General features: G+C 46.8%; 1 protein-coding gene across 2 annotated transcripts in view; it reads right to left on the reverse strand.

Annotated features, from left to right (window-relative positions):
- Positions 1–27,751, reverse strand: part of ANKRD11 (ankyrin repeat domain 11) — a 209,225-nt gene that overhangs the window by 43,819 nt on the left and 137,655 nt on the right. Inside the window, exon 3 of one of the 2 annotated variants that reach the window (XM_039330996.1) lies at positions 9,533–9,677. The exons of the other annotated variant lie outside the window; for it this stretch is intronic. Within the exon in view, the coding sequence (XP_039186930.1) occupies positions 9,533–9,619 (87 nt within the window). The 5' untranslated portion in view covers positions 9,620–9,677. The remainder of the gene's footprint in view (positions 1–9,532; positions 9,678–27,751) is intronic. 2 annotated transcript variants of the gene reach the window in all.

A 27,751-nucleotide genomic window follows, 5' to 3' on the forward strand; every position in this document is an offset into this window, starting at 1 on the left:
CAGACTGAATGCCTCAAAGATGGTTCAGAGCACTCTACAGTAGTCTTGGACTCACAGCCACAGTTGAGCGCAGAATGATGATCATGAAAGTTTTGTGGTCATTAAGCAAGGCGCCTGTAGAATCCCGGCTCTCTCTCTAAGTCATGTGGAGCATGGGGGGGGGGGCGGTCGGGGGAGCAAGGGGAGGCTGGAGTTGCTGGATGAACGGTCCAAAGGGGAGGACTCTCTGTAGGACCCTTCTCTGCGCTTCTTCCCTCAGGATCCCACAACCGCCGGGGCTGGCAAAAGCTGCCCCACTTGGGTCCAGCTCCCCTCCTGCTGCGTCAGCCAGGCCTCCCATGTCTTCAGCAGCCATCCTAGCAGAAACAAGGAGGGTCCCTCCCTGGTCAGAAAAGCTCTACTAAGACCACAGACTATTAGGGGAAACTACTTTTCCAACCTTGCTGAAACACACAAGACAATAATCTGATTACTTCTTCAATGTTACACTGCTGCTTTGGGTTTTTTTTTAAGTATGAAAATTAGCACAAACACTGCAGACACCTTTTCTCATCTATCCACGAAAAGCAGCCCAGGTTTCACTGTGTCTTTCTCGGCTACCGGTTTCCAAACTGCAACATCATCCACAGACGCATCTTCCATCAAAGCCACTCAGGAATCCCCCTCTATCGCAGAAAGGCAATTGCAGGCACTCCCCGCAGCCTTAGAATTGACTGATGTGTCATTAACGCCCAGAGGAGGTGGTTTTGGTACATAAGGATGGGCATATAGTCCTCAAAAAAAGCAGGAGTCTCAATTGAATACCTGAAGCCATGATTTCATAAATTAACAACATATTTAAAAAGCTCCAGGCTAAGAATCACAGAATGCCAGCAACAAGAACATTTGGGCTAAATATACGTATCCAAAATTACAATTCCCAAACTGCTGTTGTTTAAAAATGGATTTCAGTGAGTGAAAATTCCTAGTGTTCTCAATATTTTGGGAAACAGATTATTCTGAATCCTTTCTGAAATCAAAATGACTCATCCCATCTTCTATTTTCTCCACTTAATGAAACCATAATTCGTGGAAGCAACTTCAAACCGGTGAGCAGTTTGCCATTATATCCTTTTGAAATAAACATTATTAAAAGGATAGCATGGCAAAGTATTATCTACTTTTCAATAATGGATGTAGTAACATGCACTAATTTAGCAGGCTCTGAACAGAGATTAAATAATTCACGGAAAAATAGGGAGTTCTATTGAGAAAAATTAATTCTTGATGGGTAAATGGAACTTCATGTTAGAGCGAGTCTCGTTCCCACAATTAATTAATTAAATGTATAAGTCACCCATCCCATATATTTAAGTCTGGGTGGCTAACAATTAAAAGCAAAATAAAAACAGAATAAAACAAAGCGCATTTTGAAAATGGTTTAATCAATAGTTAAAGCTTATACGTCTGCTTTTAGGCATCAGCAGCACTGTGATGTTTGATACTCACACATACAAAAAAGGGCACAGCTTACACAAAATACCTATTTCACCATTTTGATGAATTATTCATTCTGCAGATACTTTTGAGATACATTATGATCCCAACCATGATGGTAGACAATCTACTCCGGCTTTTTTGGACTTCAACGATATAAAGTTTTATTTTATAACTGAAGAAATAGGTGCATACTCATTGCACAAAACTTTGCAGAACGAGATAAAGAAAGCCTAAATCCCAGTTATATTCCAAGTAGAACAGTTCCATCAAAATAATTCTGACTGCCATTTCCAATTATCATGAGGGAGGGAGGGAGGGAGGGAGGGAGGGAGGGAGGGAGGGAGGGAGGGAGGAAGGAAGGAAGGAAGGAAGGCAGGCTCTTTTATTTTGCTATGGGACTATAATCCCCAGCATTCCTCACACAGCTAATCAGGTGGTGGATGCAAGATGATGGAGATGGAAGTTGGAATAGGGCCAAAATGCTTCCATCGCATTATAAAATCCTACGGCTTTTCTGAGACTGAGAACTAGCACCATCTCCACCCCTCTTAACTCGTATTACAAAGAAAGATTTCAGTTTTTGAGATTTAATGAAGCAGTTGGAAAACAGCAGTGGTGAGAAACTGCACATATTTCTCCTGCTAGCTTGTTTATCAAAGCCTAGGTGATACATACGTTAAATTCTGTGAAACAAAAATCAAAACTCACACAATCCAGCAAGTTTTTGCTGCAAGGACAAGAGCACCCAACTGGCTGGCTGAGACATGCTGGAGATGAGTATAAGCGAAAAGACCAGAAGACTTGGGGAGGGGAGAGGACTGATGGTTTTCAATCAATAATAAGCCCACTATTTTCTCTCCTGCTCGCTTCAAGCCGTGCTTCACCAATAGCTCATCCTACAAGGCGCTCTAACACCAATCTTGCACTGGTTTCTGGCCAAGGCTTGGAATGGGATTCCCAGCCCTGTGCATTCTCATAGGACCCTCCCAAGCAAGCAGAGGAAGCCATGCAGACAGAAACCTTTGGGAAGTGTTGACAACCATAAGACAAATGAAAAGCTGTGCTCCAGAAGTGCCCGCACAGCAATCCCTAGAAGCAAAGGCCTAGTGACCAGCTGCCCTTCCCCTCAGTTAGGGTTTTGGCACACAGCAGTGCCGATAACTAGACCGCAGAGACAGGCTGGTGCCCCTCCTTGCAGACAAGTCACCAGCCTTGCTTGGCCCTTCGTGAACACAGCGTGTGCTCTTTTGTACAGGTCAAGAACAGGAAAGGTGAGCAAGCATGGAAGACTGATTCTTGCTAAGTCTTGTCAAGCCCACCTGGCTATGAAACAAGGCAAAGCAGTGGCAATCACATTCCGGATACGGAGGTACACAGAGATAACATTCCTAGCATTCTGAAGAACTGCAAGTCATACCTGCCTTCCAGACATTTCACTACATTGGTGGAAAGAAAAGGGGCATTCTCTTACCTGAACGCCTTTTCTCAGCATGATGATGGATAATCCACGGATTGGGTTTCCTGAAGTCCCTTCTACCCAATAGACTAAGTCTGAGAGTTAGCCACGCCTCCCGCTGGGCCGTGCTGCCCCAGTTCCGACGAAGGCGAAGCAGCAAAGTCTGACGCGTTGGTTCCCCTACCCCTGACACAGGACCTGACAGTTACCAAAGGGGCGGGAATGGATTATCCATCATCTTGCTGAGAAAAGGCGTTCAGGTAAGACAACGTCCCTTCTCCAGCATGAGGATGGATAATCCATGGATTGGGACATATCAAAGCCTACACTGTCCCTATGGGGGGGAAACAGTCAGGACATGTGTCCCTCCGGATGGCACCACACGTTGTAGCACCCTCCGGCCAAAGGAAGCCTCGGCGGAGGCAAATTTATCAATTTTGTAATGCCTAATAAATGGGGAGGGAGACGACCAAGTCGCTGCCCTACAAATCTCGCCAATGGGCGCTTGAGTCGCCCAAGCCACTGAGGTTACCGCACTGCGGGTGGAATGAGCAGTGATACGGCAAGGAATGGACAAGGACTGGGATTGGTAAGCCTTGTCAATACAGGCTTTGATCCACCTGCCAATGGTGGTCGATAAGACCTTCTGCCTCATGGAAGAGGGCTGGAAGGAAATGAAAAGCGCCTCTGATCTGCGGAAGGCAGAGGTCCGCTTGATGTACCGTCTTAACGCTCTGCGCACATCCAAGGTGTGCCACTGGCGCTCCAGGTTGTGAGATGGAAAGGGATAAAAACTCGGCAGTATGAGTTCTTGTGATCTTGGAACAATGAGTTTACCTTAGGAATGAACGTTGGGTCCGGTCTAAGGATTACACAGTCCTCCCAAAAAAACGCATAGATCCTCCCTGACAGAGAGTGCTGCCAGTTCGGAAAGGCATCTGGCAGATGTTACTGCCACCAAAAATGCTACTTTCATTGACAAAAAACTCAATTCACAAGACTTAAGTGGCTCGAACAGCGGCATGGTAAGAGCATGTAAAACACATGAAAGATCCCACGAGGGGTATCTATGGACCGTGGGTGGTTTTGTGTTGGTTGCTCCCTTAATGAAGGAGCGAATCATCGGGTGATGTGCTAGAGAGGAGGAATCGTCGCAGGCCAGCACTGTAGCCAGAGCTGCTACTTGTCGCTTGATGGTATTCGGCGACAGACCTTTGTCAAGCCCCTCCAGTAAATATTCCAAAATTTTAGGGACAATGACAGATGACATGTCAATTTTATTCCTGGTACACCAGGTAGAAAAGTTCCTCCAAGTGGAGTCATAAATTCTATTGGTAGACGGGTGTCTGGAGGCCTGAATCATGCTGATCACCCTCAATGGGTAAGACTCCTGAGACAGGCATTGCCGCTCAAGTGCCAGGCGGTTAGCTGGAACCATTGCGGGTCCAGATGTTTAAGAGTCCCTGGCTGAGCACAATGTGACCCGGAGGGATCTTCCACGGGGGCGAGATGGAAAAGCTCACGAGGTCGGCAAACCACGGACGCCTCGGCCAGTGTGGAGCAATGAGGATGACCTCTGCCCTTTCCTGCAATATTTTGCGTATGACTGCTGGCATTAGAGGAAGAGGGGGAAAAGCGTACAGTAGGTCCCTGGGCCACGGACTGCAAAGTGTGTCCACTCCTTCCACCCCCAGAGACGGGAAACAGGAAAAGAACTGCAGGAGCTGTGAATTCTCTGGAGATGCGAACAGATCCAGAGCCGGGCGGCCGAACCTCTCCGCTATCTCTGCGAATAGAGCTGAAAGCAGACGCCACTCCGAGTGGTTTATCATTGCTCTGCTCAAGGCATCCGCCTGCCTGTTTGTCTCTCCCGAAATGTGAGCTGCCTTGATGGAGGAGAGGTTGGCCTCTGCCCAGGAGCATAGTAGCCTGGCCTGTGTCATGAGAGACTGGGACCGGGTGCCTCCCTGCCGGTTCACATGGGCTTTTGCCGCTATGTTGTCCGTGAGGACCAGAATGTGCTGCCCTCTTACCTTGTGTCCGAAGTGCCATAATGCTAGATGTATGGCTCTGAGCTCCAACCAGTTTATGTTGTGCTTCAGGTCTCGTAGGGACCACCGTCCCTGAGCTAATTGGGATTAGAGATGAGCTCCCCAGCCAAAGAGGCTGGCATCGGTGGTGAGAGTGAGCCGTGCTGGTTCCTTGAAAGTTGCACCTCCGGCTATCGTTTGGGAAGTCCACCAGGGGAGAGACCTCAAAATTAGGGGTGGCACTTTCTTGTTGGAAGATGTGAGTTTCCTCCTTTGAAAGGGGAGGAGGAACCACTGTAGGGCCCTGGAGTATAGCCTGGCCCAAGGCACAATGGAGATGCACGAGATCATTTCCCCTAATAGTTGGGAGAGGGTAATCAGGGGAACCACATGGTTGTGTTGGACCTGACGTCCGGATACTGACCTGGCGATCCGGTGACAGGCAGACTCTGTACTGTTCCGTATCTATGACTGCCCCCAAATGAAGAAGACGAGTGGAGGGAACTAACTGGCTCTTTAGGAAGTTCACAGAGAATCCGTGGTTCTAAAGTACCTCGATGGTGAGGGCTACATCCACCCTTGCTGTCTGAACTGACAATGACTGTATGAGAATGTCGTCCAGGTAGCACTGGATCCGTATTGGAACCAGACTCAGGTGGTCAGCTAGAACTGTCAAGATCTTTGTGAACACCCTCGGAGCAGATGACAGGCCAAATGGCAGAGCTCTGTATTGATAATGACAGGATTTGTAACAGAATCTGAGAAATCTGTGATGTTTGAGAAGGATTGGGATGTGTAGGTACACTTCCGTGAGGTCCATAGACATCAGGAAGTCGTGCCTCCTGATGCTGGCCAGGATGGATTGTAGAGTCTGCATCTTGAATTTTTTGTACAGCAGGTAAGTATTTAGCCTTTTTAGATCGAGAATGGCTCTCCATCCCCCCGAGGCCTTCGGCATTACAAAGAGGATGGAGTAAAAACCTTTCCCTATCTGTTTGGCCGGGACTGGTTCCACGGCCTTTATTTCCAAGAGATGATTAATAGCCTCGTTCAGGAGGTTCCTCTTGGTCGGGTTTAAGGATGAACCGATTTAAGGATGAACCATTTAAGGATGAACCAATCCGGTGGTCTGTATAGGAACTCCAATGACAGACCGTTTTCTATGATGGATAGAACCCAAACGTCTGTGGTGGTGGCTTCCCAGCTGTGAATAAAGAGGGAAAGCCTGCCACCTATGGGGGGTCCCTCCCTGGAGTCATTTATTCCTCCTAAAGGGACGCCCCCCACCCCGCGCCTTGAAAGGGCCATTTTGATTGAACTTGCTGTCTGGGTTTAGGTCCAAACCGGTCCGATTGACGCTCAACCTTGGGAGGGAAAGAGCGAGGTGGTTGAGACCACTCCGTCCCCGAAGTATTGCGAAAAGTTTGTTTTCGATAATACGGGCTAGCTTTCCTGTCGCCCGCCTGGCCTGGTATACTAACACCCTCTTCTTGTCCCGATTTTCCACCAAGTAGGGATCGAGAGCTTCCCCAAACAGATGACCCCCAGTGTAAGGTGCGGTGGCCAGACACCATTTGGACTTTAAGTCTGCCCGCCATTGTTTCAGCCAGAGAAGCCTGCAAGTTGATACGTTAGCGGCAATTGCCCTGGCCGAAAATCTGGCTGCACGAAGTGTGGCATCCGCTGTGTATTCTGCCGTTGCAAGCAACTTACCCAAGGTCTGGTGGGCCCGCACCTGTTCCTGGGGAATCATGACCTGAAGCTCTCGAAGCCAAATGATAGAAGACCTGGTAAAGAAGGATGCTGAAGTGGAAGCCTTCACTGCCCATCCGAATGCCTGATGTGACCTGTGCAAAGAAAACTCCAATTTTCGTTCCTCCGGCCTCAAGGCCTCTGCCATATCACCTGGTATGGTGGAGGGGAAGAAGATAGGAGTTGTGTCCACCACCGGGACCTCTAGTAAATCTGACAGTGACGGAGCCACATTGAATAGTTTTTTAGCGGTGGCCCCTGGAACAGGGGGGGCACTAAGACTAGCTCATTGTTTCTTCACCGTATGAATGAAAAACGGGGGACACGGTATATGTTTTTGGGTCACGGTTGGCTCAGAAAACAGTGGATCTGGTGTATTACTGGTGGAAGGGGTGGGTTGTGGTTCTTGCTCGGGCGCAATCTTAGATGCTGCGGAGGTCTTAGCCAGAATGGATCTGAATAACGTGGGATCAAATAATCCCACGAAGGGAGAGGGTTCCTGATGTGTTTCCTCATCCTCAGACAATGGTGGATCTCGTGTTTCCTCCAGATCCGAATAAGACTCTCTGTCAAGAGATGAATACTCAGAGGCAATGGAGCAGGCATATTCTGGAGGCTCAGAGTGGGACTGAGTGGAAGATAAAGGCTTGGGTCTCTGTAAGGAGGCAATACTCTGTGCCAAGACCTGAGTGAGCACTGATTGAAGCTGTTCTGGCCAGACTGCTTGAGGAATCTCGGGACGGAGACAAGCAGCCATGGGTGTGAATATGGCCAAGGGTCCTGGTTGAGTACTGGGTGGTGGGGCCACTCAGCTGACACTTGGATTTGGAACCATAGGGCTGATGGGCCTCTGTTGGACCTCCATGTCTGGGGAAAATGGTCTGTGGACCTGAACAGTCGTGGTTAGTTGTGGACCAAACAGGGCGCCCTCAGGCGTGGTAGTGGGAGCTGGGGGAATCTCCCTCGGAGTCTCCCTTTGGGCTTTAGAGAATTGCCTCTCTAGGGCCAAATGTCTCCTAGTGGCTTCCTTTTCAGCCGCTTTGGATGGAGCTTTGCTAGCCAATGTTTTGGCCCTTGCTCTCAGCTTCCCTGCTGCCTCCAATTTGGAGGATTTACGTTTCTTTTTACTTGGGGAGCTGGTAGGAGACAGGACAACCTGAGGCTGTTTATCTTCTGCCATTACGATGGAGATCCTTAGTACAGGACTGAAAATGGATCTCAATGAGAATAGGAGCAGAGGCCTGATTGGAGACTGTTGATAAAACTGGGAAAACCAGTATGATCTCCTGAGAATGCTACTGTGAACCACAGTGTAAGGCCTGATATGATGACTGCTGAAAACTGGTAAAACCAGTGTGAGCTCCTGATAAGGCTACTGTGAAACACAGTGTGTTGTGGAAGGCCAGTAATCTTTTGGAGTAGTAATGCAGAAATAACAATTCCAATTAAGGAAGTATGTAATCTTTCAAGGCACCCAAAATATTGCCAGAGGCAATGTGAAGTGGATGTGCCAGGAATATTGCTGTAAGGCAATAGGGCTCCAAAATCACAAAAAAAGGGCTACTCAAAATGGCATCCGTCCACATGTGAGGCGATTGCAAGGCTGCCTGAAGGCACGCTAAATGCAATTCTCCTGATAAGATCTTATGATGGACAAGTGTTCCCCACACTGATTCTCTTCCATTTGCTGAAAGTGGAACCTGGGGAAGGAATTTTAGATAACTTCACAGGTTTAAACGGTCATAAGGGTCATTCAAAATGGCGGCCACTGAGCACGTGGCGAGGCCGGGAATCCTCGGGCCGAGGCCCAGCTGATTAGCGTGCAATCCAGGAGCCGCAATTGAAATAGGCCCGGGGAATTTCTGAGAAATGCACTCAGAAAAGGTTGATTTTCAAATAGAATGGAGGAGAACGAGAGAACTCTCCTCCACCAAAAAACAGCCTTTAGTTCAATCGCCAAAATGGCGGCCGCTGGTCGCGCGGCAGGTCAGTGAATCCTGAGATCGTCGGGCTGAAGCCCAGCTGATCAGCGGTTTTTCAGGGCTTCCGCGGAAGTCCGCCGACCAGATGGAGCAATCAGCGGAGCCGCAGCTCGGCTGGCTGTTTGAAAAAAAAAAAAAAGTCTCGTGGGCTTAGATAGCCCAGAAGGCGGGGGAGGAGAAAGAAAGGCAAATGGGAACAAATTAAGGCTAAAGAAGAAAGAGATAGGACAAAACCATAAATTCTACAGAAGGAGGAAGGATAATACACGAAAAAGTAACCTGATACAATCTGAGAGGGAACCAATGCGTCCTGCTGGGTATAAGACTAAATCGGAACTAGGGCAGCACAGCCCAGCGGGAGGCGTGGCTAACTCTCAGACTTAGTCTATTGGGTAGAAGGGACTTCAGGAAACCCAATCCGTGGATTATCCATCCTCATGCTGGAGAAACAAATATTTGCAAGAAGACCACAGCAACACCTATTTTATCATTTGCAACTATAAACAGGTAGTCCGTGAATTTTTGTTGAAAAATTTCCATTGCTAAGACATGCGGTCATAAAGAGTGACTGCATTGCTTAGCAACAGAAATCTATGCAGGCTTGTTTGCTGTCATTAACCGAATCCTGTGGTCAATGAGTGAAGCATTCCCACAACCAAGTCAGTGGAGAAGCGGGCGGGAAACTGCAAGGCCCAGGTGGCTCACAAGCAGGCTGGCGGGCAGGTAAATGGTGCTGCCAGGTGGGGGAAGGTGTGGGGGTGGGTGGAGCACATGAAGAAGGTTCTCCCAACAAAATTCAGCCCAGTACTGAAAACATGAAAAAGACACGTTACCTTTTTCCCAGTTTGTTTCTCCACCATGTTGTTGCTGAGAGAGAAATCGTCCGATTGTGGTGTTTTAGAACACCCACCCTTGGGCATCGTTCTGCCTTCCTTACTTGTCCTTCATTTATGCTGCCGTCGCTTCATCATCAACTGTCTGAAATAAGGAGACAGACAGATGAACCATGGTCTAGATAGAAGAAAAGAGTGGGGGAGGGGGTGAGTGGTAACATGGAGAGACGGGTTGAGCCTCTCCAGACCCGGCCAGGCCAAGGGCTCTGATGGGATCTGTCTGGGGACGCCGGGCGTTAGAATTCCGCCTTTCCGGTTCACCTGCAAAGAAGGAATGCCGGCAGCGCTTCCAAGGCCGCCCGAGAAAATGGCTCCGGAGGACCATTTTCTGGATTCCTTAGAGGAATCGTCTTTTTTAAAAATCTGCATACATGCACATACTTTCCCATCAAACCGTAATTCCTTGCTCACATGTCTGTTGCAATTAAAATTGCATTCTCCTGATACTCGTGGGAGTGTCACATAAAATGCCAGAGAAATTTGCTTCTGATACCAAACCGCTGTTAGAAGGAAGCGAAGATGGAAAACTATAAAGACGGCATCTAACATTTTTTTTGCACACTGAGAAAATGTCTTCCCCATGCCACTCAAGGTTACACGTGTGCATGTGTGTGTCTTGGAGAAGCACAATTCAGAAGCACAGCAACAAAGCTTTGTTACCCATGCCGTGAGTTGCTTGGTTACAGGATAAAAAAAAACAACTGAATTTTGCAGTACATAGTAGCACCAGTAGCAATAATAGTAGTAAACATTGTAACTTATCTCCAACACCCTTTACAGTCATTTGCACATAAAATTCAATCGCCTGGATCAGAAAAGACTTTGTTTTAACCTAAGAAAGCACAGCACTGAAAAAGGTTTCCCTCATTACCTGCCACATAAAGATAGTTGCCACGTCCCATAATTTGGCTACATGTATGCAGCAAGCTTTCCACTCCTTCCCTTTTTCTTTTTTTAAAACAGTCAACTGAAAGAAATTGTTCAAAGAGCAGGGAGACTCTAGTACTGTGACTAAGTAAGGATTGGTTGGGGGAAAGAGGTGTCCAAAACAACCTTTCATTTTTTTTCTCCCAGGAATCTTGAAATTTTTACAACATGAATTGTGGGGAAAGAGAAAGGAGAGATGTATACAAGACTCAAAAGCCCCATGAAAAACACAACATCTTTCTCATCACTTTGATGCTCCAGGTCCAGCGATTGAACACAAAGAAACCACACAATAAAGGTTCAAGACAAAAAATTCCTAAATCCTATCTTGGAAAAGATGACACACCATGCTATAATTGCCATGATTTTCTTCTTTTTTTACTAAATTTTGACAGTAAGATGTTCTATAATATAATGAAAGCAGCTGAAATTTCATTTACAGCATGGGTGAGTAACATATTAACTTGCAGGGTGAGTTATGTGAATCTCTTTTATTCAATCAGATATCTGGCCTGCTCTCTTTACAGGTTCCTGACCTTTTCTAGCATTTAAAGCTCTGAATTACAAGTATCTTGGACACTAAAGCCAACACTAAAATATTAAGTAGATAAATCCCCAATAATCCTTTGTTTCTAATATCAGCCTTGAAAGCCATTTGTCAGTTGAAAAGACAAGATATATTCTTTTAAATAAAATTCAGCCAACAATTATTAGGCAACTCTTAATGGTCAGTTAAGGCCCCAATTACTCCTGCATAGCATTCTTTTCAAAATGCTCATTTTGCAAACATAAACCCCCATTAAAACACCATCGGATCCTAAAGCTTCAACCAAGCTCCCTTTCCTCAGAAATTGCTTCTTTAAAATCTCATAGATCAGTGTTTCTCAAGCATGCAACTTGAAGATGTGTGGACTTCAACTCCCAGAATTCCCCAGCCAGCTCTCACAGATCATTCAAGATTTACAGTCAATTGTCCAATCAGGGGGAAAAGTTAGGTCTGGGCTAACAATAAGCATGGGGAACATACTGCATCATCTCCACCCTCATTTTGTGATGGTTGTTGGCACATTTAGCCAGGTCTCCGAGAAATAATCAAGCTCACAGTCCTTTATTCAGACAGGGCTTCTGCGTGACATCAGCATGCACTGCCCTCATTTTCTTTAGCCAAGCACTTAAGATAAGATAGAAAGCAGCCTGTGGGAAATGGGAGCCCAGACGTTCAATCCTTTCTGAATATATTCATTGACAGCCACCTCCAAATGGATATTGCAGTTCTAAATGAATCCTTGAAGGGCATTTGGTTCAATTATGCTGGGGGAAAAAAACTGTTTGCTTATTCTGGAGAGCAAGAGAGCCATTTGTAGTTAGGAGGTATACCTATTTTGCAGGGAGTTTCAAAACCTGGTTTTCTGAGAGCAAGCCAGAAGGATGCCAGATTAATTCCACACCCCTTCTGTTCATGTAGCTGACTCATTACACTTGGAAAGCTGGCTGCCTCTTCATGTAAACAGAGCACTGGCCTGCTTAGCAGCTTGGAGGGAGTATTATATTTGCACAACAATTACCAGCAGTGCCTGAAATCTCCATTTTGTTTTGCAGCACATTGTGAAGGAGTCTGAGGTGGGGGAAAGAAAAGACTTTCAGTTACACACTTTGAACCAGCTTTCCACCAGTGGGGGCGAAATGGCCTCTATGTTCTATTTTTTAAAAAAAGTCTTATCTTGCCTTGAAACAAGAGTCAGCTACCATTTCTGACTAATCTACTTTTCTGAACTATGACTCTGCTTTCTATGCAGAACACTATTTAGAAATCAAGTATGTTGAAGGCAGCTCAACTAAAGTCTTGTCCAAGCAATTCTGTCTCTATGGATGCCCAAATAGGCTTGGAAACATACTATATAATCCTCCAATTATTCTCAGCAGCAACAACAATAAAAACCCTATTTAGATCAAGATCAACCCTGACTGCTCTTTAGAAGGCCAGATCCTGAAGTTGAAACTCAAGTACTTTGGCCACCTAATGAGAAGGAAGGACTCACTGGAGAAGAGCCTAATGCTGGGAAAGATTGAAGGCAATAGAAGAAGGGGACGACAGAGAATGAGGTGGCTGGATGGAGTCACCGAAGCAGTAGGCGTGAGCTTAAATGGACTCCAGAAGATGGTAGAGGACAGGAAGGTCTGGAGGAACGTTGTCCATGGGGTCGCGATGGGTCGGACACGACTTTGCAACTAACAACAATAACAAACAGCTAAGCATGTGCAACTGGACTCCACCAAGCCCTGCCTGGGTATCACTACCTATTCAGCCTGAAATAGTAATTGTTTCCATTTTAAAATCATTTTCATAAACCAGTTTAATGAAGTTCCTCTTTGAAAAAAAAAAAGGGTATAAGGGGTTGAGGAGGAGGGAGAAACCTTCCCGAGACAAAGCAGCTTATAAATCACAACTGACTTTCAATCTATGAAACCCTATTATGGTTAGGCAGATATAGATTAGACAGAAGGGGAGACTAACAGGCAAGCTATGTCTGCCCTGTTTTTCAAGGACAGCTCCCCCCCCCCCAGCATTAACCTGCCTTGAAAAGAATCGGAAAGGCCAGAGAGCACCTACAGTGCGGGTGGGGTGGGGAGGGAGGGCTCTTGCCCCCCCTCCCGCAGGATCCACTTCCTCCTCTTGGCCAGCAAGCCTGCCCAACAGAAGGTGTCCTAGAAAGTTCAGAAAAATTATTCAATGAAAGGGCGGCTCAGGAGTTTAAATGTCAGAGCTTCCTAGTTCCTAGCCCTGGGGGGCTTGTGGGGAGCCGGAAGGTCCCATCCGGCCGCTGCTCTCCCCCCCTCCCTCCGGCTCCCCTGCTTGGCCCTCTGGGAGACCTGCAGGCATGCCGGATGATGGGGGCTGAGGCCAGCTGAGATATGCATGTTCACTCCAGCATTTGTGGAAGAGAATGAAGTTTGAATATGGTTTGTTTTACAACTAGCTTTGTTTTCAAATGTTTATGGTATTATTAAGCACTGTGGCCTTTTTGTGGTTTCAAGACTTTTTGAAACTACTCTGATCCTCTGGGATGAAAAGCCCATTAGAGTAAGGTAAAGTCAAATAAAGTAAGTAAAGTTTGAAATGATGCCTGCCACAAACAAGTTATTACAAGCTGCTGTAATATCTCCAGGCATTTTAGCTCTCTCTTCTTCCTGCACTGGCACACATGGGATGCTAAATCAAGTGCTCAGTGATAATTACATGCTTTTTAATTTGATCAGATTTCAGTCCTTAGGCAAATGAGAAGCCTGAACCTCTGGTCTTGGAAGTATTGCTTCAAACCCAGAAATACGGGTTCTCTAGTCCATACACAACTTCTGGGCCTGCTGCTTTTAAGAATCCATTTCTTTTAATTTAATAGTCAAATTAGGTGCTTCCCTCCAAGGAAGGAAGGAAGGAAGGAAGGGAGGAAGGAAGGGAGGGAGGGAGGGAGGGAGGGAGGGAGGGAGGGAGGGAGGAAAGTTCAAATATTACTTTGGCTTACTAGATTTTAGAAATTTGCCTAAGATTCAGATGTTGATTTGATTATTCTCAGATCATAATATCATAGTAATGATATGGCTTCCATCAAAAATCTGACCCATCATAGTTATTAGTTTTAATTATGTCCCCCCCAATATACAAATTTAGATATTTTTTCTGAAGAGACACTTGTAGAAAGAACCTCTGCCATTCTAATCTAGGACAGGCTCCTCCCTTGGATGGGACTGGTAACTAAACAGCTTGAAGTCTGGCTACTATCTGGAGATCTCCAGGAAACCTTAGGCAGGAGACTGAACCGACAACTCAAAACATCTTGGAAAAAGGCATCGGAAAATCACTTCTGCTCCGTTGCCAAGTATATTCCACTGATACCTTGGGAGTCTAATTTGAGTCAAAGGAGACTTTATTTTTACATTAAATTAACACCTAATGATTAGGATTTTTGAAATAAAAGAATGGAATCAAAATTCTCTTTGGACATGAAGCCTCGCAGCTTTTAAGGCCTTCCCAGGCTGCAACTTCATTTTGGAGGCTCTGCTGACACCAGTCAGAGGAGCAGAGCCCTGCAAGTGAACTCAAGGGCTGAATTACTTTCATTGCTGTCAACTTCCACCACCCTGGGATTCTGCTTAAAGCCCGTAAGAACTGGCAAGGGTGCGCTCCTGATCTGTGTTGGTTGAGGGCATCCAGGCCAGAATGGCCCAATGTGCCCGGAAGTGAAGGCCCTAAAGGGAGAGAGATGGCTGGCAAGCAGCAGCCATGCCAAGGGGATTTGCAGAATTGCCGCAGCCAAGAGGCCGGCCTGCAAAGCCCCTGAATGAGCCGAGGAGAAGAGGTTAAGGTTTTATTCCTGATATTAGGGAGCCAGCAGTCCCTGCTATGGTCGGAAAGGCCTCTGAATGAATGGCACCTGCTTTTTCCAGCTTCACCGATTACTTACAAGCTTCAAGGAGAGAACATTCAATTATTCACATAGGTTCACAGCTGAATGGTCTGTGCCGTGGATGAGGCAGCTCTTAAGGCTATTCGGGGGCAAAATGGGTGTCTGTTGTGAAGTTCTCTTTTACACCATCAAGGGAAACAAATCCTGATAACTCTGTTGTGCACAGCAAAGAAAGCCCAGCCATTCTGCGACTTTCAGGCTACAATGATTTTTCTTGAATTTCCCAGTTCCCTCTTGGGAATTATTATATAGTTTTAATTGATACCGACAATGAAGTAATTCTGGATACAGTAAATTTTAAACAAATAAATTTAGGCTTCTGTGAACGATGCAGAACCAAGTGTAACTGCCAAGGCAGAAACCTGGTATGAATTTGTCATTACTGCTTCCTGTTAACTTTGTGGTATAAAGAGCAAAGGAAAGGGTAAGTAAACCTCAGTGTGACATCATAGTATAACTTCTTATATTTATTATGATGTTTTTCCTGCTTAATTTGCACACTCATGTCGAAAATCCAATTTCTCAGCTTACTTTTTGATCATTCTTCCCATTTTCATTTTTGCCTATTATTGTATTTTTACAACTTTTTACCTGTAAACAACCCCTCCAAATCATTTGGAATCAGGCAGCTTATACATTTAATAAATAATAATAATAAGGATCAGTATTGTACGAACTAGTCTGAAACAGAACTTAGAATCTTAATGAGTTTGTTTCATCCCCAACTATCAAATAAAGAACTTAATGGAGCAGCAGCCCTAAAAGAGAGTAATAATTTTTCATTAGGCAATGAGATCATTAAAGAACGTGCTGGCACTTCCATACTTTTGCAAAAAAAGAACCTTTTAGAATGATGGAGAAGGACCACTCCATACTTCCCTCAGTTTTCTTCTCATTAGGTCCAGGAAAGCTTCCTTCCTCACATAAAATTTCTCCATCTGCCCTATGTGAACACAGTAAAGGCACGGAAACAAATACTCTTAATTCTTCTCCAGTCCTGAATTGAAAAGGTAAGATGAAAAATATTATCAAGTTACCTCGAACTAGCCTAATCAAAGCTTGATTAGTAGTAGCAAAAAGATGGGGATATTTCCATGCCAGCTCTACATTAAGTCCTTTCTATCACTCGGAACTACAGCAAAAAGTAGGTGCTTTAGAGAAGCTTGTAATATTTAACAAAACAGGAAATGTGTTGACAAAAAGAGGTGTACTGCTGTGGTACAAAAATAGATTTATCTGACTGCTAGTTAGTGTTTATGGATGCACTCTGCTAGTCTTCTGGCTGGCTGTCCTACATAGTAGGACACAATGAAAACTCCTTAGTTTAACCACACATGGACAGACTCAACCATAGTTTCCCCTGGAAAACAATCAATCTAATCCAAAACGACGAGGGAATTCCTAGAAGCTTGGCATCAGCCAAATCAGCCATCAATAGACATGTAAACCACATTTATGCACCATTCGAAAGAGACAATAAAAAAAAAAGCTAAGAGGGAAATAAAAACACAGCCTCTCCAGCAGCTAACCCCAGATAAGCAAAGATTTTTTTTCTACCACTGGAGAAATCTCTGCAGTTTGCTTGGCAAGGTTTTTCGGAAGTGGTTTGCCAATGGATCCTTCCTCAGCCTGAGAGAGCCCTGGCTGGCTTTGTGCCTAAGGCAGGACTAAGGGTCCCTTAGTTTCTAGCCCTCACCACTACACCAAATTGGCTCTTGATCAGGAATTAGCACCAGACAAACAATACAGCAGAAAACAAAACCCTATTCAAGGCACTACACCAACAACAGGGCAAGCTACTGCATATAAATAGGGTGCAAACCCACACTCACTCACACTGATGATGTTATCTAGTTGGGTAATGAAACGTCTGCAAGCAAACAACCAAGCTTAGAGAGCACCAAAGACTCCACAGTTAAAACCTGAGTATAAATATTCTCTTCTTTTGAGAATAAGTGTGACTGCACATGTTTTATCTTTGCAAGCATAAAACACTCTCAAATTTATCTCCTGAATGCTTTTGTAGACCTTCAAATTTAACCTAAAAGAAAGAAAACCAATGCAACAGCTGATCTAAACTGCTGTCTATGATCCTTCTGTTTTGCCAGTGAGATTGCACCAGTCCAACAGCAAAGAGTTCTGCTGTGAAAAGGCTCCTGATTCATCAGCACGAAGGCATTAAAGAGGTTGCAGGGACCATTCAAAATTAAGCAGGCAAATATTAGGGGATTACCGGAACCACAAGGTTCATGCTAAATACAGACTCCAAATGTCTTTATATTCTAGAAAGATGCTTCATCACAAAGAAAGTATGTCACTACTCAAACTCTCAACACTGAGAATTCCAGAATTTTTGCATTCATAAGACCGGCTTTTCAGCTAGTGAGTCATTCTTTCGAATTTTCTCACAGACAGTAAGTCAATGAAAAGCAGAACTAATTCAGCTGCAGCTTGTTTTATTTAAAATTTGTTTACTTAAAACAGGGGTGTCAAACTCAATTTCATTGAGGGACGCATCAGCATTGCAGTTGCCCTCAGGGGGCCGGGTGGGTGTGGCTAGGGTGGGTGAAGCCTACTGGGTGGGCGTGGATGGAGTGGGTGTGGCCTACTGGGTGGGTGTAGCCACCTCTACATCGTTCGCATCAAGGGTGCCTGTGGGGGCCTGGGCAGGAGTGGGATAGATCTGAGAGTCTCTGACAGAAGGAAGTGGGACCAGGGCAAGTGCCAAAGCATGGTCCACTGGAGGAGCCTCACTCTTCCTCTCAGGCCATGCACGGGGGGGGGGGGCTTATGGAGCTAAGACTGAATACGTTTCAGCATAGATGGCCATCACAAAATTGTACATTGGCTCCTGGCCGGCCTAGGTCAGGGCTAAGGCAGCAGGGGCCATTTCCTCACTGTTTCCAGGATGGGCCACATGAAACCACTTCGCAGGCCGCATCCAGCCCCCGGGCCTTGAGTTTGACATGTCTGACTTAAAACATTTCTACTCTCTTTTGAATATTTTCTACCTAAAAAGATGGACATGTTTTGAATAAAATAATTCAAAGTAGAATCCTGGCATTATGGTCATTAAGCAGGGTGCCCTGGGAGGCATGGCGCAGGCCACGCATGAGTGGGGGTGTGCTGCAATGTTGTGCAAAGTCACAGCCATCACAGTTGAGTCCTGCATTGTGGCATTTGGCAGCGGCAGCCCCACACTGGGCTAAGTACAGTAGAGGCCCAGATTCTTCAGCAGTCACAGCCAGCTGCTACTGCCCCAGGCCTCTACGCCTCGTGCCCGCACAATGACTCACAAATGCTGCTTTGGGCCGTTTTCCCAGGCGGGCAAGCCGCGGGCAACAGCATGACTGCCCACCCCAGCATTCCCAAAGATCTGCCGTGCCCCACTTTCCTTCAGGCATTTTTCTCCTGCTGTGGGGAGGCTGCGTAGCCCATCCAGTGCAGCTCCTGAAGCCTGTTCCCATGCAGCTCCCCAAACCTCCAGAAGCACTGCAAGAGTTCACATGATACCTCTGAAGCCTCCCAAAGCCACGCTGGGCTTCTGGAGTCTTCAAAACGCCCACATGTCTCGGGAAGACTTGGCCTCCATCCTTTCCTTTTAATTCAGAAGGGTATCAAAACAGATGGCAACAACAAGCAGTATTTCTAAATCTCCGAAATAAGAGTTGCCCATAAGCCCCTACATTTTGCTTAGTCCAGAGCAAATTACTCTTTCCATGGAGAGACTGGGCACGGCAGGTAATAGCCTTGTGTACTAAATGTCTCCAGATGGATGCCAACTAACTTGACAGTAAGTAAAACACACAATTACATTGGAAGATCTTTATCAAGACTTCTAGTAAACTCTTTCTGAATCAAGATGTCCTAACCGCTAGGGCATAAGGAATTCCCCCACAGGATTGAACGGAATGACTCTCTAAAATATATCCATAGTGTTTTTATCTCATCCTTTCTCTAAGGATCCAGGAACAGACTACACTTTCATTTTATCTCCTGGGCATTTGATTTTCACAGCCATCCTTGCAAGGAAGGTGAGGCTGAAATAGTGCTGCTGTCTCTGTGCAGATCCACTCCCAGGTCTCTTTCAGCGTTACCTGAACAGCTGCCTCCTTCTCCCGCTCTGGCTCCCAAAGGGAGCTCTACCATTGCTGGAACTGATGGCACTCTTAATTGGACTCTTCTAGAGTCTCCCAGTAGCGCCAGGATTAAGTGTTCTCATGCTGGCATGAAGAGCAAGAGTTCACTGCCTGCAGCTTTCTTACTTTTACATCATCAGCTGCGCCAGGAAGTTTCTCAATCACTTCATCCTACAGATATGGTTCCCTCCTGGCCCAATGCTTTCCCCTTTCCTGTTAGTTTTCAGGTGAGCCCTTGTACATTTTTATTATTTACCCCGAATGGCCATTAGATTGCTAAGAAGGGCAGTTTTTAGGCTGACTAACTTTTGTAGTGTTTGTTTGGTCAATTTCAATGTGTATTATGAGCTTCTAAATCTTATTGTTTTAATGTCTTAATCTTGTGTCCTAATTCTGGCTGTTTTTGTAAACCACTTTCTCCTGATCCCAGGAGCTTCTTTCTTGTGAGCACCATTTGCACATGACAGGAGCTTCTTTCTTGTGAACACCATTTGCACATGACAGCAGGGCTGGCCGTCTCAAAGATGACTGTACAAACACCAGCCCTGGAGGCAGCCTGGCCCAATTGTCTCCTGGCAACGTGGCTAACACCAACTTCTATGAAGTGAGCAAATTGATTTCATTATCTACTTTTGTGCATCGTAAGGAAAAAAAACAAATAATGGGCACAAAAGTACATTCTGGCAATTATTAACATGGACTAAGGTGAATGCATGGGAGCAACTGGAACAAAAGAGGTTCGTGTGGATTTCATTGCATCTCATTCGATCAAGGATGGGCAACCTTCTTGAGACTAAGAACAACCCATTAGATATCGAGGTTCTCGCTGTCAAAGAATGGACTGGCCCAAACAAAAACTGCCACTGATTTAATGCAACCTGTTATTCTTTTCTAAAAGGCGATCTGGGTATTTCTTCACTGCCATATGAGCAAAGAGTTAAAGCAGGCGTGTGTCTCTGCAAAAGGCTAGGACCAGAGTGACTCACCAGGGACATCACACACATCATCAGAGGCCGCCAACTCAAAATGCTGATTAAGGCTGAACAAGCTGTAGTAGTCCTGACTGGCTTATCTTGAAAGGAATGAGAAAGGCAATGGGGAATTAACAGTTGCATCGTATTACCTGCCAACTACCTAAGAGTATGACTTGCACACAGTCACGAAGCATTTCAAAATGCTGTATTTACAGTCAATTGGAATGGAAACATATGATACAAACAGGATTTCTTTTAGCTTTTGATCCACATAGTTCATTCATGTCTATTGGGGATGTTATTTAGAACACACACACACACACACACACACAAAAAAAAAAAACTGGTTAGCAGCATCAAGTTTCTGGGTGTGAAGCTTGGTCGCTCAACAGGGAGACGCTGGTGAAGCGGGCACAGTAGCACCTGCGCTTTCTGTGTCGCATGAGAAGAGTAATCTTCCTTCCCCTGTCCTTACCGCTTTATAGAGGGACGATCAAGAGTATCCTGTCATATGGCATTACTTTCTGGTTTGGAAGCATCCCTGCTTCGGACAGGAAGGCGGTGCAGAGAGTAGTGAGGATGGCAGAAAAGACTATTGGTAGTTCTCTTCTTTCTATCCAGGACAGGGCATGTAAGCAATGCTTGAACAAGGCCGCAGTATTGTCTGGGATGTTACAACATCCTCTTCACAACCTGTTTTCCTTGTTACCTTCTGGGAGGGGGCTTTGTAGTATCCAAAGTAAAAGGGGAGATCTAGTCTTGACGAGGGCGAAAGTGGTTGAAGGTGGACGAGGTGTTGGCTCTCAATCCCTTAAAATCGGCCTAACTGACCTAAAGGGTGGGTGTGGATTCTCCATCTCCATACTAAGAAAAGGCGTTCAGGTAAGACAACGCCCCTTCTCCAGTACAGGAGATGGAGAATCCACCAGTGGGACATACCAAAGCCTCACTGTCCCGATGGGTGGGAAACAGATAAGGCTGGAACAGTGTCCCCGGAGACCACCTGCTGAAGGACCCTCTGACCAAAGGAGGCATCCGCGGAAGTGAAGCGGTCAATCCTATAATGGCATACGAATGGAGAGGGCGAGGACCATGTCGCAGCCCTGCAAATCTCCTTGATGGACGCCTGAGTGGCCCATGCTGCAGATGTTGCAGCGCTGTGAGTGGAATGGGCTGTAAGATGACTTGGAGCCGGCAGAGAAGAAGACTGATACATCTCCGCGATACAGGCCCCGATCCACCTGCCAACAGTGCCAGTGGACACCTTCTATCCCAGAGAAGCCGGATGGAAGGAAATAAAGAGGGCCTCAGATCTACGAAAAGGCTCCGTATGCTTGATGTAACATTGTTGGGCCCTGCGGACGTCCAGTCTGTGCCACTGCCGCTCCAAGTCATGGGAAGGATTGGGACAAAAATTTGGCAAAATGACTTCCTGTGCTCTATGGAAGAGCAAGTTGACCTTGGGCACGAAAGCGGGATCCAATCGAAGGACCACCCGGTCTTGGTGGAAGATAAAAAGGTCATCCCTGACCGAGAGAGCAGCCAGCTCGGAGATACGTCTGGCTGACGTGATGGCGATTAAGAATGCAACCTTAAGAGACAAGTTCCGCAACGGTATAGTAGCTATGGGCTCAAAGGGTGGTTTTGTTAGAGCACGAAGCACATGAGGCAACTCCCAAGAGGGGTACCTGTGTACCACGGGAGGTCTGGTGTTGCACGCGTCCTTGATAAAGGCGCGTATTCTAGGATGATGAGCTAAAGGAACTGAATCCGAACAAGTGAGCAATGTTGACAGGGCCACCACCTGCCTACAAATGGTCGCAGGGGCCAGGCCTCTGTCCAGACCGTCCAGAAGATAATCTATGATCTGAGGGATGGTCAATTTGTAGACATCCAGTTGTTGCCTTCTACACCAATGAAAAAAAATTTTCCAAGTAGAATCATAAATGCAATTGGTCGCCGGGAGACCTGAATCATGGTAATCGCGCGTGGGGCAAATAACTCTTATGTCATGATGCTGCGCTCAACTGTAACCATTGAGGGTCTGGGTGTTGGAGGATCCCCTGGTGCAAGGACACGCGATGCGGAGGAATCTTCCACGGAGGAGAGTGGGAAAGATGCATCAGGTTGGCAAACCAGGGCCTCTGTGGCCAGTACGGGGCCACGAGGATCACTTCCACCTGCTCCTGGAGTAGTTTGCGGATGGTCGCCGGGATGAGTAGGAGGGGAGGGAAGGCATAAAAGAGACCTTGTGGCCACGGAGTCCACAGGGCGTCCGTCCCTTCCGCCCCTGGAAGATAATAGCGGGAGAAGTACCTGGGGAGTTGGGCATTAGTCGATGACGCAAACAGGTCAAGGACTGGATGGCCGAACCTGTGGGAGATCTCAGAAAACAGATACAGATGTAACCCCCATTCCGAGGGGTCCACCGTAGAGCTACTCAGAAAGTCTGCCTGCTGGTTCTCGACCCCTGAGATGTGTTCAGCCCTGAGAGAGGCCAGGTTAGACTCTGCCCAGGAACCCAGGAGCCGTGCCTCGAACATAAAGGACCTGGACCTGGTGCCCCCCTGTCGGTTGACATGTGCCTTGGACGCTGTTGTCCGTGAGGATCAATACATGATGGCCCTTGATCCAGTACCTGAATTGGCAAAGAGCTAAATGGATGGCTCTGAGCTCCAGCCAATTAATGTTGTGTCTCAAGTCTGCGCGGGACCAATGGCCCTGCGCAAACTGAGACTGTAGATGGGCTCCCCAACCGAATAGACTGGCATCCGTCATAATGGTGATATGCTCCGGTTCCTTGAAGGGTGACCCCTTGGTCACCGCCTGTGAGAACCACCAGCGTAGAGACCTGAGGATGTGGACCAGGAGCCTGACCTGACGGTTGGATGCACTGGCATTCACTCGCTGGAATGGTATGAGGAACTATTGAAGGTCCCGCAAGTGGAGTCTGCAACAGGGAACTATGGCTATGCAGGAGACCATCTTTCCCAGAAGCTGGGAGAGTAAGACCAGTGGAACAGTGCAGTCCCTGTACACCCAACGAGCCAGGTCCCTGATGCTGACCAACCGCTCCTGGGAGAGATAGACCATGCAGTTTGTGGTGTCTATGATGGCTCCCAGGCCCAGAAGCCTGGATGAGGGAATCGTCTGGCTTTTTTGGAAGTTGACCGAGAAACCATGCTGTTGGAGGACCTGAACAGTGAGTTCCAGGTCCGACTGGGCTGCCCGGAAGGAGGACGCTTGAATCAAGATGTTGTCCAGGTAACACTGGATGCATACCGGTACCTTCCTCAAGTGGGCAGCTAGTACAGCCAGGATCTTGGTGAACACTCTAGGTGCTGAGGAGAGGCCAAAGGGAAGGGGCTTGTACTGGAAATGACTGCCCCTGTAACAGAACCTGAGGAACCGCCGGTGAGCTGGATGGATGGGGATGTGGAGATATGCTTCCATGAGGTCTATTGACGCCAGGAAGTCTCCTTGTCTGATGCCCCCCAGGATGGACTGGAGTGATTGCATCTTGAACTTCTTGTAAGTGATGTAACAGTTCAGACCCGTGAATCGCTCTCCATTCCCCCAACGTCTTGGGGACCACAAAAAGGATGGAGTAGAATCCCCCTCCCTTATGGTCCAACAGTACCGGTTCTATGGCCTGAATCTCCAGAAGATGTTGAATGGCCTCCTGCATAAGTCCATGTTTGAGTGGATCCCGGGAAACAGGACAGGTGATGAATCAGTCCGGGGGACTGATGGAAGAAGTGGGCCAACCTTCCCCCAATGGGAGGTGCAGTGTAAGAGTCACTTGGACCTCCTGTAGGGGCGTCCTGCCCCTCGAAATGGCCACTTAGATTGGCTCTGCTGCCTGGACCGAAAGCCCGGCCTGTCATACGGACGGTCATACAGCCTGTCCTGTCCGAGTGTATATGAGTGGGAGGGCTGAGTAACTGTTGGACCTGGTGCTGGCCGAAAGGACTGCCTACGGAAATAGGGAGCGAGACGTTTGTCAGACCGTTTATTCAAGTGAGCCATGACCTTCCGCTTGTCCTTGTTTTCCACAAGGTACGGGGCCAGGGCCTCTCCAAAAAGATTATTGCCCAGATAAGGAGCAGTCGCAAGACGCCATTTGGCTTTGGCGTCGGCCTGCCAGTGTTTCAGCCAAAGCATCCTTCTGGCTGTAATGTTGGATGCTAGAGACCTAGAAGCAAAGTTGGCTGACTGAAGCGTTGCATCTGCTGCATACTCAGTGGCCGCCACCATTTTGCTTAGGTCCCGGTGGGTCCAAATGTCCTCAGCAAGGACCCTGGCCTGAAGCTGACGAAGCCATAAAAGGGTGGTCCGGACAAAGAAGGATGCACAAGTGGCCATTTTAATTGCCCATGCTGCTGGGTCTTCCGGAAAGTTTGGTCCCATTTTCTGTCATCCGCTTTAAGCGACTCCGACATGTCCCCAGTGACTGCAGTCTGGGATACCAGAGGAGTCCAGGCTTCTTCTACCTTGGGGACCTCCAGGGCATCAGTGAGGTCTGTGGAGGTGCTAAAAATCTTTTTGTCAGTCCAACTTATGGAAAGGAAGGTGGAAGGGGAGGCCCATTTTTTTTGATCCCTTTAAGAAAAATAGAGGGACATGGAATGTGACGTTGGGCTGCCACCGTCTCAAAAAATATCAGATTTGGACTGGAATCCGAAGTTGTCTGCGGCTGAGGGAACTGATCGGACCCTATGTTTGCCATTGATGTGGCCTTGCGAAGTAGGGGAAGAAACAGGGCTGGATTGAACAGGCCTCCCGATGGGGAGGGTTCAAGGAAACCTCGTGGAGGGACCATAAGGTGGCATGGTTGATGTGGAAGCCCCTTGACCAGACAGATGAAAAGACCTTTCCGCTAGGGCGCGGTCCACAACCTTGGATAGTAAGGCCTCAAGACGGCCGTCGGAGAAAATATCTTCAATGTCCGGACCCCTGAGTCCTGTGGCTGTAGGAGTAAAGGTGGCCTCTGGGACTGGGCCTGAGGCAGTTGTTGTCTGCTGAGCCAATACCGAAGGGGAGCTGACTGTGGCAGGCATCCCTGTGAGAGACCACACACCTTGGGCCGAGGTTGAAGGGCCTAAAGGAAGGTCAAATTCAGGAACCGCCATTTGATCCATTTCTAATCCGGCCTGTCTCTGCACTTTAACTGTGCCCAGAGGAGTGCAGTGAAATTGGAACTGAAAGTCCTAAAAGGGGACTCTGTAAATTGAGCCACTGATGGGGCAGAGCACTGAGCACGCCAAAGGAAGGCCATTCACAGCCCTTCGGCTATGTCGGCGGCCCCAAAATGGCGGCCGCAACTCGTTCTCCGCTGAGAACGGTCTCCGCAGCCTCAAAGTCAAAGATCCAGGTGGCTGGGGCAATCGCAATAGCAGCGGTAGACACTGTGTTGAAATTGCGGCCAGCGATCTTGCTTCCGAATGGCAGGCAAGAGACAAGCAAAATTGGACTTTGTTGCCTTTGTCAGCAACTAAAATGGCATCTGCGATCGATTCTGGCTGCCAGAGGTGAGCAGTGTAATCGGGGAATCAAAGTCCTAAAAAAGGCTGAGCAAACTGAGCCACCGATGGAGGGCAGAATGCTGAGGATGCCGAAGAAAGCCGTTCGCAACTTTTTGCCTTTGGCGGCGGCCCCAAACTGGTGGCTGCAACTTGTTCTTGGCTGAGAACGGCTTCCACAGGCCTCAAAGGCAAAAATTCTGGTGCCTGGGGTGATAGCGATGGCAGCTATGCCGAAATTGCGCTCAGCAAGTTTGTTTCCAAACGGCAGGCAAAGAACGAGGCTGAGGTTAAATTTGTTGCCTTTGACGGCAACCAAAATGGCGTCCGCGACCATTCCCGGCTGCCAGAGATGACTCTGGAGGGCCTGAATTCAACGTTTTATTTCAGACCTGCAATCTGAAATTCACCTGGTAACTCAAAGGAAAGGGGGGGGGGAGAATGAGGGATATTCCAAGCAGCCCCTGCTCAGAAGTTTTTCCCAGAGCCATGGGGAAAGGTAAAGAAAGGAAAGCTGCAGCGGCTTTCCCCCACCCCTCACTCCTCAAATCTTGTGATTTGAGTTAGCACTGATCCCAGCGCTATAGGAAAATTAAGGGAGGATTCCAAATTTATTATTTAGTCAATTTTTGAGGGTACTATAGGGAAAGGAGAATTCATAATGGATTTCTAACCTGCTATCTGTTGAGAGAGCCAAACCTAATACGTCTTCAAGAGCTTGAGACCAAGTCAAGACTGGATCTCCTAGCAAGAGGGGGCATGTCAAGTTTGGCTACTTGGTCTCAAGAGCAGGCAGACAGAGAAAACCCATTGGTGGATTCTCCATCTCCTGTACTGAAGAACATCCAGATTCAGCCACAGTTTTGTTCCATAGAGCATCAACCTTGTGAAACTCTGAAGCTTCCTCTTTCCGCTATGTATTCAAAATTGACAGTGATTAATGTGTGTGTGTAAGTAATGTGTATATGTGTGTTATGTATAGGTATAGGTATAGGTATGTGTGTGATCACATTAAAAAATGACAATAAAAGTTATCTTAAAATTAAAATAAAATTACTGCAAAATATTCTTAATTATACAGTTAAAACTATCTCTGTGATAATTCTGAACAAAGAAGCATCTTAGTGACCAGGGCCAAGTGAAAGGAGAAATGTCCCTATGATTGGTTACAATCTCTCACATTTTCTGGTGTGTTGTATTTTTCTACGGCTCGCTGAGTAAACCATTCTCTTCTCATTCTTAAACGTTCCCTTTTCTCATTTCTAGTGAGGCAGGGTTTGTGACACTGAAGAGTAAAAAATGTCTTCAGTATCCAATCTTGTTGAGTCTGATTTAACATGCCTTTGGAAGACACATTTTGTCATCTGTGGAGTTTGAAACTTTGAGGTACATGTTACAAAAAACATGATGATAATGCAAATACAGGAGAGTTTCTTTTTTAAAAAAACAGCTGAAGCAGGCATCACGTGGTGGAAACAAGTTCCTTCCTGCAGCTTATGTACAACTGTTTTTTTAATACAGGAAAAACTCAGAACCTATAATAATATCTGTTAGTATAAATATGAAACAGAATTCAAGCTGGGCTTACTAAAAAGGCTCAGATGGTGGTTAAGATGTAGCTCTGAACCATGTTTTAATCCACTCTCAGCCTGGGTAACTGTGAGCCATAATTAACTTTCTCTCAGCCTGACCTAGAGATGCCCGAAATTCAAGAGAGACAAAAGAAAGTCATGGCTCTTCATGGGAAAATAAACATCCATCCATCTTACTCTTAGAAGGAATCAATATGAGGAAGAGGCAGCCTTCCTTTCTGGTGCTGCCACCACTGAAAGCAAAGCATCACCTCCGATTTATTAATGCATAAGTGCAGCCCTTAATTCCTATTATTCTGGGGGGAGAAGGGGCGTTGTCTTACCTGAATGCCTTTTCTCGGCATGGAGATGGATAATCCACCAATGGGTTTAGACCGTGTTCCTGCCCAATCAGATCAAGTCAGCCAAAGTTGCAATGCTGTCCTGGACTAAAGTGTCCCAACCTCGACGCAGGCGAAGCCATGACTGACAGCAAGACATGTTGGCTCATAAATCTAGCCCTAGGCCTAAGTAACCTGCAAGGGCGGGAGTGGATTATCCAT

The sequence above is a fragment of the Crotalus tigris genome, unplaced genomic scaffold, assembly GCF_016545835.1.
Source record: "Crotalus tigris isolate CLP2741 ecotype Arizona unplaced genomic scaffold, ASM1654583v1 scf7180000024433.1590703, whole genome shotgun sequence".
Classification (NCBI taxonomy): Eukaryota; Metazoa; Chordata; class Lepidosauria; order Squamata; family Viperidae; genus Crotalus; species Crotalus tigris.